The 12587-nt window shown below is 46.4% G+C and overlaps 1 protein-coding gene across 1 annotated transcript in view; it reads left to right on the top strand.

Annotated features, from left to right (window-relative positions):
- Positions 1-3459: 3459 nt before the first annotated feature.
- LOC135824549 (uncharacterized) overlaps positions 3460-12587 on the top strand; it is a 28951-nt gene continuing 19823 nt past the window's right edge. Inside the window, exons 1-7 of the mRNA XM_065337282.1 lie at positions 3460-3815; positions 4551-4649; positions 5402-5464; positions 5881-5991; positions 6781-6822; positions 10916-11545; positions 11790-12038. Of these exons, the coding sequence (XP_065193354.1) occupies positions 3768-3815; positions 4551-4649; positions 5402-5464; positions 5881-5991; positions 6781-6822; positions 10916-11545; positions 11790-12038 (1242 nt within the window). The 5' untranslated portion in view covers positions 3460-3767. The remainder of the gene's footprint in view (positions 3816-4550; positions 4650-5401; positions 5465-5880; positions 5992-6780; positions 6823-10915; positions 11546-11789; positions 12039-12587) is intronic.

The raw sequence follows: 12587 nt of genomic DNA, 5'->3' as shown, positions 1-12587 counted from the left end.
CATATATTGCCAGTACGGTACGACATCTTGGCACTTGCCTAACACATTGATCAAGGATACTGCAGAGCAAATAACGTAGACACAGGTAAGACAATTCAATTACAGATCAATAAATTCAATGCTCAAGAAATAATTCAAACAAACCAGCATGGCATAGCCTAGCATAGCAGCACATAGCCAGGGAATCAAGTAGGAGTTACAGTCATGACGACATCTGACGCACATTCACTGAAGACCTTTCCCATGACAAGGCCATACACAACATTCTCCGCACCAAAGGGCTTCAGTCAACTGAATCAAAAATTAAGTCCAGCCGAGTATCCAGTGCCACATTGTGAGACTTTCGGTCCAACTCACAATCTTCTGAATCGGCACACTCAATTCGTTGACAACAAATGACAACTTCGCAGCAAGACACGCCGACGGATATCCATGCAACCTGAACAGGATACTGGTGAGATCTGGTAGCAGTGACAGCCCGGGATCGACCATGTTGATCAGCGATGCTGCTCCGGTGTACGCTGACTCGTTGAAGACGACTCGTGTCTTTGTTGTCGTAGCGTCGCGGCGGAATACTTTGTGATGTGGCATGTAGTAACCAGCACTCTCAGAGTGTGGCTCTTTCTCGGTGGTGTCCAACGCCAAATACTCGTTGATCAGGACTTTATCATACACGGTCCGCTGACCTTTGCTCTCCAACTGCTTCAGTAGCACTTGCGCCGCTGCCATCGCTTGGTTGAGGTTGTCTGGGGTTTCATCGATCGCCACAGCAATCCAACCTGGTAGAATGTACCGCAACGATCAATCGGGAAGTCGGGTAACGTCTTGATAACTTTGGGAAATTCTTCCATCATCCATAGGCGGTCTATCTCGACACAGCTGACACTGACGGCCGGTGGCTGGGCAGCGCACATAGCTGGATCCGACAACTCGACCCCGACAATCAGGCACTCTGCCGACGCGAATTGATGCTCGTCATCCATGATCGGTTTCGTCGTCTTCGTCCTCCGACCATGGGTGGTTTGATAGGCCATACCTTTTCGGCGAACGCTTTCATGTCCTTGGCATAAAACTTTTTCTCGATCATGAATGCCTTCATGTTAGCACCGACAGACTCCAGCAGCACTTGCTGTACTATGGACACAAACAGTCCACTCTTGTCCACCTGGCTGGTCCCACTGCGGCTTGATGACTCAGGCATTGCAAGTTTCGCCCACTTCTCTGTTTTTCTTATTGTTCGCACCACAAACTGGTAAAATCTCTCATCGCTCTTTTGCACCATGGACACCAACGCCTGCCAGGCCAAGTCGGCGGTCTTTCCATGTGCAGTTAGCAGCTCACGCTTGGTGTCCGCAAACGTGCTGCATCCGTAGCATGCGCTCTCTAGCTTGCTGCCAGCAACAGCAACGCGCAATGTGATCAGGCGCTCGTCTTCACTGAACTCGTTCTGTGCCGCTATGTCCTCGAATAACTCAAGGTAGGACTCTACCCTTTGCTTACCATCAAACTTAGGTATCTTAATGGCTGGCTTCCTCGTCATGGCACTACTATTCAGAATGCTGCTGACGACTCTAGAGGGTATGGACTGTATGATTTGCTCCTCGAACTCTGCGACCCTCTAGCGACGACAGCAGCATCCTGAATAGTAGTGCCATCACGAGGAAACCAGCCATCATGATGCCTAAGTTTGATGGTAAGCAAACGGTAGAGTCCTACCTTGAGTTATTCGAGGACGTAGCAGCACAGAACGAGTTCAGTGAAGACGAGTACCTGATCAGATTGCGCGTTGCTGTTGCTAGCAGCAAGGTAGAGAGCGCATGCTACGGATGCAACACATTTGCGGACGCCAAGCGCGAGCTGCTAACTGCAGATGGAAAGACCGCCGACAAGGCCTGGCAGACGTTGGTGTCCATGGTGCAAAAGAGCGATGAGAGTTTTTACCTGGGCTTCTATCTAGTTCTTCTTCTCTCTTGCTTAAACATAGTCATGTAATTTCTTTCGTCTCCTTTTCTATCTTGCATATCCTATGTTATCGTTAAGCCATGTAAATAAATACTGGTCGGTGTCAGTTCCTGGAACCTTTGAGTGTAAGATACACAACAATAGTGGACAAACAACTAAACATGTTCTTTGTTTGTTAGTTGCTGAACATTCATTTGTGTTATAGTGGGGAAAGGCACCACTTCACTTTGTCAGTGGCCAGCGTTGTATCGACTGTATGCGGCATCTACTGGACAGCAAAGTAAATCCAAACCTGTCCTATAATTTAAGTTGATGAACATGCTGTTGTACTATTATTGTGGTAGGTAGTATAGTGTCTATGTCATGTACAACCAGTATTATGGGCGCACAAGCTAGTACATGTGACTGAGAACTTCTCTGTCTCATTTGTAAAATATACTGCAGTAATCACACCATCAGAGTGATACACCAATTTTCCCCTGAGTTATGCAAGTCAGAAGAGGTTTTCTTTTGTTTATCACTGCTTGTACCTATTGCTGTACTACAGGATAAACGGACGCCACTTCACTATGGCACTATTGAGAACAATACCGACTGCGTTCTGCATCTACTGCAAGCTGGAGCTAACCCAGATCAAGGAGATAAGGCAGGTTATGGAACAGACATTTCAATATACTCTGCTAATGCATTTCCTGCAAACTAACTATTAAGAAATCAAGGACTATGTTGGTAAACTGCTGGAAAAGTGCTCAATGTGCCGGGCGAAGAGATTTTTTCACAAGTATTATTCCCCATTGTTTAATGCCAATTGTTTGATGACTTCTTCGGCATGAAAATTAAATCACAACAGCTCCTGATTGGACCCTTCTCTCTTTCATTGAAAGATGTTATGTGAAGAAATCAGTATGTGCCCTAACTCCGAGTGTCATATTGCTGTTTGTGTGAGTGAGATTAGTCGGAGAGCACATTAATTTGGTGTTGACTTTGGAAGTCTTCTGGAATCAACAGGCTCAAAGCTGCCACTTGCCCTGCTTCATTATGGTATCATCCACAGACGAACATGTGGCATACAATGTGTACTATCATTCCTCATAGTAAGCCATGTTCTTTGTTGGTTACTTGCTGAACATACACTTGTGTTATAGTATGGAAAGACACCACTTCACTATGCCACTATGGAGATCGAGGCGGACTGCGTTCTGCATCTACTGCAAGCTGGAGCTAACCCAGATCAAGGAGATAAGGCAGGTTATGGAACAGCCATTTCAATATACTCTGCTAATGCATTTCCTGAAAACTAACTGTATGAAGAAATCAAAGACTATGCTGGTAAACTGCTGGAAAAGTGCTCAATGTGCCGGGCGAGGAGCTTTTTTCACAATGATTAATTTTATCCCCATTTTTAATGCCAATTGTCTGATGGCTTCTTCAGCATGAAAAATATGTCACAGCAGATCCCGAGTGTATCCCTCTCTATCTCTCTCTCTTTCATTGAAAACTGTTATGTGAAGAAATCAGTATGTGTCCTAACTCCGAGTGTCATGTTGCTGGTTGTGTGAATGAGGTTAGTCGGCGAGCACATTTGGTGATGACTTTGGAAGTCCTCTGGAATCAACAGGCTCAAAGCTGTCACTTGCCCTGCTTCATATTGTATCATCCACAGACGAACATATGGCATACAATGTGTACTATCATTTCTCATAGTAAGCCATGTTCTTTGTTGGCTACTTGCTGAACATACACTTGTGTTATAGTATGGAAAGACACCACTTCACTATGCCAGTGAGTGGGGTCATATCGACTGTATGCAGCATCTACTGGACAGCAAAGCAAATCTAAACCAACCTGACAAGGTACGTTGCATCTCATGAAGCATTAAGTTAACAAACAAAACTAGTTAGCGAGCACCCCTCTTAACTCCTGATAAGTATCGAGTAGTCAACACAATAACACATGCACTTGAGTGCATTGCAATCCATGCGATTACATCTACTGACTTTGTACATTTACAATTTCGGCACTGCCTTGGTATCAGACAAATAGGCATAGTTGGATGGTCTAGGATCATGAATGTGAAGTAGAGGATATCCAATTCAAATTCTGCTTGGAAGGTGAGGGATTTTTCCAGCCCTGCTGCGACCTGCAGGTAGTTGGTCCTCGCATGTGGGAAACATGGATACAGTGAATGGAATTTTTGGTCTTTGACCACTTTGTGGTGGGTCTGATCTACTTACGCCCTACTGCCTTATATGAGGAGCTGCATATTATATTCTGCTCTTTAATCCTTGCGGGGAGTAGCGTTCGGACGCCTGCGGAAACTCAGTTTGGCCCAGTCTCACACGAACCGTGTCTTTTTGTCTCACAACTGTATTTCATTTTTCTCGGGGACATGATAGCAATTATTGTTAGAAACACAACCAATCGACTACCAACAGACACCGATTCGTTTTGACAGAAACGGTTTTCTCCAGAATTCAACAGTGTCTACTTCTGGTGTGTATTTTACATGACACAATATATTATCTTGTTACAATGGAATCCTCTTCCATCTTTTTTTGGTGCCTATTTTTATCATTTTTCTTTTCCAGGATGGCGTCACTCCATTGGACATTGCGGCAATGAAGGATAAACTGCATGTTGTGAAGTATCTAGTCCCCTACGTACTAGATAAGACAACAAAGCATCAGGTAAGACACGAGCGCTTTTATAGTTTTACAGATATCAATGTTCCAGTTGATAAGACAGCAGGGTTTACACTGGTTGGGACCAATTTCCCTAGGTGGGATGACCATTGTACCTGGGTGGAATGACCACTGCCCCTAGTTGAGATGACCACTGTCCCTGGGTGGGATCACCCCTGCCTCTCGGTGGGTTCACGACTGCCCCAGGTGGAGATGACCATCGTCCCTGGGTGGGATCACCCCTGCCTCTCGGTGGGTTCACGACTGCCCCTGGTTGAGATGACCACTGTCCCTGGGTGGGATCACCCCCGCCTCTCGGTGGCTTCACGACTGTCCCTGGGTGAGATGACCACTGTCCCTGGGTGGGATCACCCCTGCCTCTCGGTAGGTTCACGACTGCCCCTGGGTGAGATGACCACTGTCCCTGGGTGGGATCACCCCTGCCTCTCGGTGGGTTCACGACTGCCCCTGGTGTGTGTGCGCGCGCTTGCACACATGTGTGTATGTTTGTGTGTGTGTGTTTGTGTGTACCCATGTGTGTGTTTATGTGTGTGTGTGTGTGTTTGTGTGTGCGCGCGCATGTGTGTGTATGTGTGTGTGTGTGTGTGTGTGTGTTTGTGTGTGTGTGTGTGTGTGCGTGTGCGTGTGCGTGCGGGCGCTCGCTCGCACACGCATGTGTGTGTGTATGTTTGCATATGTTTGTGTGCCTGTGTGTGTGTTTATGTTTGTGCGTGTGTTTTTTTACTTCCTATGCCCAGTGTCTGTCACTATTTGTACAAGCTTGCAACAAGTCTGCTGAAGATTTCCCACCAGCAACCAAGGTACAGTAAACTTATGTAATTCCCATGCTGCTGCTTGAAGTAGCATAGAGATCCACACTGGTTTGGTTGGGGACCTGAAATTGAGCAGGGTCACGCCATACTTTGGATGGAGGGTACCAGAACACAATAGTTGAAAAAGAAGGAACAAAATTGTTACTGTAACAGAACATGATATACGCAGAAGATGACTCCACAAATCACTACACACATAGTAGTAAGGGATACAGAATCTTCCACTCCCCCCCCCCCCCCTCCCTTAGGGCCATGAAGACCATGCAATATTTCCACCATCCTTCCACTTACCCCCCTATAGACCCAACTCTACCCCACCTCACCCTTGACTGGATGTATATCCATCATAACAGGTATGTATCCTGAATACGACTTTTCGGCCCTTTTTTGGACTTCTGTTATAGGGCGGCATCTTGGATTGCTTAGTTGGTGTGCACATTAGTCAAGAAGACATGGGTGCTTGGACTGAGCTACTCGGGAGACTATCCGAACAACGTTTATTGTCGCTCACCCAGGTAAGTGAGTGATTTGTATCTACACTCGCCAAAGTCAGTTTGACTGGTGTACGTACAGCGCACTTATAATTATTCCATTGTCCCCATCGATCGGCAACAACTTTCCTTTTCTCTTCCATTCTCATCACAACACCTTGTTCTAGCCCATGGCTTTCCTAGAAAATGCTGTAATGCAACACCACATTGATGTCCCTGTGAACATAACACACTGATGCCAGGTAGTCATGCCAGGCTGTTACCTGTTCGATCGGCAAAACTTTCATTCTCATCAAAACACCTTGTTGCCCATGACATTCCTAGAAATACTGCAAAACAGCGCCACATTGAAACAATGCCATCTTGAAGACTCAAGGAATGCATCACACTGAGGTCAAGTAGTCACTGCTACCTGTAGACTGCTTTCTGGCAAAATGACGTCAGTGCATGCCATTAGCCATCTGTCCCTTCTTTCCTGGATCATTGTATCTCTGGTGAGTCAACCAATGTTCCCACAATGGAGCTGGTGAAATTTCAGAAGGTATTTCAATAACAGGTGTATTTTCTCTACCGGTGTGTGCTGCGACATGTGTGTGTGTGTGTGTGTGTGTGTGTGTGTATGTGCGTGTGTGTGTGCATGCATTTGTGTATGCGTGTGTGTGTGTGTGTGTTTGTGTGTGTTTATGTGAGCGTGTGTGTGTATGTGCATGTGCGTGTGCGTGATTGTGCATGTATGTGTGTGTGTGTGTGTGTGTGTGTGTGTGTGTGTGTGTGTGTGCGTGTGCGTGTGCGTGTGCGTGTAATTGAACTCAGAAAGCCATAAACACTCGGAAACAACTACCTCCACCGCTTCTGGTGAGTTCAGGGCCAATGTTGTGAGTAGTGACAGTACTCCCACACCCTCTGTAACCCACACAGTTTCTGGACGTCATTGAGGTGCATTTCCTTTCTTGATCCATGTAGTAACAGACAGTGGAGGGGAGACAGAGCAACAGAAATAGGGAGGGAAAGCGAAAGAGAGAAAAGAAGAGAGAGAGAGAGACAGGAGAGAGAGAGAGAGAGAGAGAGAGAGAGAGAGAGAGAGAGAGAGAGAGAGAGAGAGAGAGAGAGAGAGAGAGAGAGAGAGAGAGGGAGAGAGAGAGAGGGAGAGAGAGAAGAGAGAGAGAGAGAGAGGGAGAGAGAGAGACAGAGACAGAGAGAGAGAGAGAGAGAGAGAGAGAGAGAGAGAGAGAGAGAGAGAGAGAGAGAGAGAGAGAGAGAGAGAGAGAGAGAGAGAGAGAGAGAGAGAGAGAGAGAGAGAGAAGAGAGAGAGAGGGGGAGAGAGAGAGGGAGAGAGAGATAAAGGAATGTGAGCTACACGCACAGCCTGTACTTGTGCATCATCCAAGATTTGTGACCACTAGTGGAGTCTGATAATTACATGAGTGGATCATTCACGCTTGCAATTCTGCACATACATTATTGATCTGCCAACTTATGACTCAGACAAAGACGAAAGGGGAAGGATGGCAACCTCTAACCACCCCCCCCCCCCCCCCCCACTAACCACCACCACAACCCCCACCACCACCACCACCACCGCCGCCGCCGCCGCCGCCGCCGCCACCGCCACCGCCACCGCCACCACCACCACCACCACCACAGCCACAACCATACCTCATTCCATGCGATGGCTCACAGGGAATTGGGACAGAAGTGATATAAGTTCTCTAATATGCACATGTATACAGCAGACGTGCTGAAAGATCAAACTGCATGCGTGTGATACATTGTCTAGATAATACTTCAAATAGTACTCCCGGAACAATAAAGCGACAATCGGGAAGACCACTCAGGGACTAATATGTACAGAATACATGACCAAGACCAAGAGAACCAGACCACGGACGAATCACACATGACTCTCATTCCCAGACCAAACTAGCACTGCGCATGTACAGCATTCACTTGACAGTCACTCTCACACAGACGGAAGCAGATCCTCACACTCTGACAACGCGTACTCTTGCATGCACCACATACCATAAACGTCACACATCACACCATACTCGCACGTACACTTAGACCATATAATATGACATCAGACTCTGAACTCTACAAGACAAGAACCACCAAATACAACAACATGCGTAAATCATAGTCGAACAGAAATCCGCAACACAGCCCTCCCCTCCGCGGAGAGTCGCCCTGACTCTAGCAAGTAGGAAAATGCTACACAGGTATATGTACCACGAGACAAAAAGATGGAGTAGGAGAAAAACAAACGGGATGAGAAGCCACGATAACAGTGGCAACTGCCAAGGCCCATCGAGCACTCGGAAACTGTGATCGCATGCATGAGCAAACAGATTTTAGCACTTTTTCAGCTAGAAAAGCTCAAAAAGGGCGATATTCACCCAAAAACGCAATAAAGGGCGAAAGAAACGGGCTTTTCCAAAAAGGGCCAGAAAGGGCCAAAAAGGGCGAGCACCTTTAGGAAAGGGCTAGTAGCAAGTGGTGGCAGACGTGAAACCTTGGTGCAAGACCACGCGGTGTGCGGTCGTCTCGTAGACATCTACGACTTGCCCATTCGGATGTTGAAGATAGGGAGGCGCAGTGTATAACATGTACACAACAGAAAACATAGAGAGAGAGCAGAACACAGCACGCATGTAGGAGTAAGCAATCAGTGGCGACAGCACAGACGAAACGAATAACTATAATAATTATGGCTGCCAGTACGCAAAGAAAAAAATACAGGAACCCGAGAACACAGGGACCGCTGCCTGCCAAAAACCCATCAAGTTACCCACCCTGGCTGGCACAAGTCGGTACCGCCAGCTAAAAAATACCCGCAAGGCAAACCATGAGAACGCAGGAATCTCTCCGGCTAACCAGGTAGACCGTGGCTCACCATGATCGGACGCCCACGGCGAGCCGAAGAGACCCGAAGGACAGCACAAATAAATAGAAACGCTCACGCTCACGACCAAAACCAAACCCACGCCATAAAATATGCTATGAACTACGGAAACTGAGCATGTACAACTCGAAGGGAACACATCGATTCAAGTAACAACAAAAACCCACAACTGGGATCGACTCACCGGGATCGACTCACCGGGAACTTGTCCGCCTTGCGAACGACCACAATCTCCAAACATGTATCACCAAAGTATGGCGGGGCGAAGTCGAGTAGAATCACGCCGCCGGTGTCTAGTAGAGGATCCAGCAGCAAAACAAACAACGCGTCGCCAAACGTTGACGAAAAGAATGGAAAAACGCACAAGAGCATGGCCCAAAAAGAATAGATGAACGAAAACAAAAGGGCAACGACGAGCACAAACTATTGGACTCCTTGAGGTCAAGTAGAAGTCTTGATCGAGCCCATGTTGGGCGCCAATGAAATGGAATTTGTTCTCCCCTGGCCCCCGCCACACAGCAACGCAAACTCTCATGTTGTGTCTCAATTCTTATAATTATAACAACAAATGACGAGGGCGCAGGAAGAGAAAGACAACAAGATTTGACTGAAAACGACGACGGGAAAAGACACCCGGGAAAAGACACCCGGGAAAAGACACGGAGAAACAACAAAGAACAAGCAGCAATAAAGCGACGACAATCGGGAAGACCACTCAGGGACTAATACGTACAGAATACATGACCAAGACCAAGACAACCTCAACCATGGACGAATCAAACATGACTCTCATTCCCAGACCAAACTAGCACTGCGCATGTACAGCATTCACTTGACAGTCACTCTCACACAGACGGAAGCAGATCCTCACACTCTGACAACACGTACTCTTGCATGCACCACATACCATAAACGTCACACATCACACCATATTCGCACGTACACTTAGACCATATATGACATCAGACACTGAACTCTACAAGACAAGAACCAAATACAACAACATGCGTAAATCATAGTCGAACAGATATCCGCCACATTTTGATTTTGAATCCGTGTGACTAAACAAAACATTTTGAAGGTTAGTTCACAGCTAAGGCTTTACCTGAATTGCCCACGTTAAAGTATTCGTAAAGTGAGACTCCGATTTAGCCTGCTACAAGTATACTTTATTCCCGTAGCTATGCAAAAGACGTTACTTCAGTAACGTCTGGCGCTAGCCAGGGTCCACACGGCTTAAATTCCGTGTTTGTGTGTGCCATCGGCATGCCTGGTGCTATCCCGTACCTGTCCCGTACCGTACCATCAAGGTGTGTGTTTTTGTGTGCCGTCGGCATGCCTGGCGATATCCCATACCTGTCCCGTAACGTACCATCAAACACAACTGGTCAACATATTCAAATAGGGTGTTGTACGGTGTAAGGATGTTGTATAGCATGTCGTACAACAGTACGATGAAATTCTGGGAGAAACCAGCGAACGCTTGGTAACGATGAACATTACAACAGCCTTATTGTGAGTGATAGTCAGGCCACGTTTCTGAAGATCAGTAGCGAGTGCTATCCCGAGCATTATGTTAGCATTACGAAAGCATAGACTGGATGCGTATTATAGGAGACCCAAGTTGCTGAAAACCAGTAGTCATTGCTGATAACGTGCAGGGTTTTGTTTATGGCCAAAACACTGTATTATATCCATACAAGTATTTTTTACACATTTTAATTTTGAATCCGTGTGACTAAACAAAACATTCTGAACGTTAGTTCATAGCTAAGGCTTTACTGAATTGGCCATGTTCAAGTATTCGTGAAGTGAGACTCCGATTTAGCCTGCTACAAGTATACTTTATTGTCTGACGTTGCGAGAAATTCTGTGTAGATGAGTGTATGTTGTATAATGACGGTATTGAGAGTGTGTGTTGCTTGTTTGTTTAGCCACTATTGTCCAAGGCAAGGCATGCTGGATAGAGGTTGAATTTTTTTGTATCAAATGTGCCCCGCTTCTGTCTTTGCTTTTTTCTCTTTCGTACTTGACTTGTGTTTGTAGCAAATTTCACTGAACAGAATCCGCCGGAAAACTAACCAGCAATCTCCACTGGTTGTTCGAATTCTGGGTCACCCTGGCGGAGGAAAGTCATCCCTTCTGAAATCAATTCTACCCCGCCGCCGTTTCTTTGGCAAATTCAAGAATTTCATCCGCGGTGACCAATGTGACACGATACTGGCCTCCAGGACACGAGGTATGCGACGTTACGTGGATGCCTACAGTACGATATACCTCGACCTTGGAGGTCAGTATCGATTCATGTCACAACATCAGCGACTGACGAAATTCTCCGACGTCTGGGCTCTCAATCTGCTCACGGTGTCGGGCATGGAGTCCATCGTGAACATGAGACGCTGGATCCGTACCTGGGCAGATTTCATTGCCTGCAGCTGTGCAGAGGGCACAACCATTCGCAACAAAGCTCTTATTGTTGTGACACGCCGGGACCGACTCTCCAAGGACCGCATGACCGCCATTGAGAAGGAGTGTGCGACGCTGCAGAAAATCTTAAGCGAGCATCTGGAATTCCTGGATGAGCCGATCTCATTCGTCAATGCCGTCAATGAGACGTGTGAAGGTGTGGCTGCATTGAGAGAAGTGATCCAACGACACAAGGGAAAGGTGCAACAAGTGAGTATGACAACGTTCTAAAATCATAATCATCCACCGTACCTGTTATTATCGTGTTGGCTTTGGTCTATCATTTTAAACTGTTTGATGTTTTGCCAGTCCAACCCTGATCCCCTCCCCTCAACAAACACACCTCCAAACATTCCATACCCCACCTCTCTCATTTTCTCTCTCTCTTTCTCTCTCTCTCTCTCTCCTTTCCCAAAGTGTATTCATCTTGTTTTCAACGTTATGCTCTCAATAGGCATCTGGACCCTATTCGGACGTGGTTGTGTCCATTTCGGAGGCACACCTGGAGAATGTTCGTGATCAATGCAGAGACAGTCCTGCTATCAGCACCGACCAGTTTATGGAATTTCTGGCTACAGCAATTTTTCGCTTTGATTACAACTACTCCAAATACTATGACTCTTCAATACCAGTTGTACTGAAAGCGCTGAAGGAAGTCCTGGATGTCAACATGGAGCTGTTCAACCTCCATCAGAAAGCGCTGGTAAGTAACTTTGCTGCTCCAAGTACTGTCTTCTTAAGTTTGAGAAATCTTTTGGAATCCGCAATATTCTGGCCGACGTGTAATGTCCAGGGTGCAACAAAATCGTGTGGAAGTACTAATAGGCTATGCTCATAATCAGTGTCAGTCAGGGCAGCTTCAAAGAGTGTTCTATGCAAGTGAGCGAAGAGCAATTTCCAGATATACAGGAAAATGCATGAAACGGTAGGCTGTTTTGTACTGGGAAATTATCAGGCAGCAATAGGCTATCATCACTTGATCTGTTTCATTCAGATTATGTCCTCTATCGTTGCTGTAAAAGCAAATATGTACTTGCACAACAAGTGCATTTGCAGATTTTTGTGTTTCTCTTGCAATGGTTGTACATGTATACATGGTACATGAAACATGGTATGTATTTGCCATATTTGCCAGAGTATAATGTGCACCAACTCCTTTGATCAACGTGTTGGCAATTCAAGGTATATCCGGAGTATGATGGGCAGCCTGGATTTGAGGAAATTATCGCTTTTAAAACGAATTAGTGGTAGC

The sequence above is a fragment of the Sycon ciliatum genome, chromosome 9 (genome assembly GCF_964019385.1).
Source record: "Sycon ciliatum chromosome 9, ocSycCili1.1, whole genome shotgun sequence".
In the NCBI taxonomy this organism is placed as follows: Eukaryota; Metazoa; Porifera; class Calcarea; order Leucosolenida; family Sycettidae; genus Sycon; species Sycon ciliatum.
Note: the sequence above shows the minus strand (reverse complement) of the source record. Positions and strands in the feature narration are given on the sequence as shown.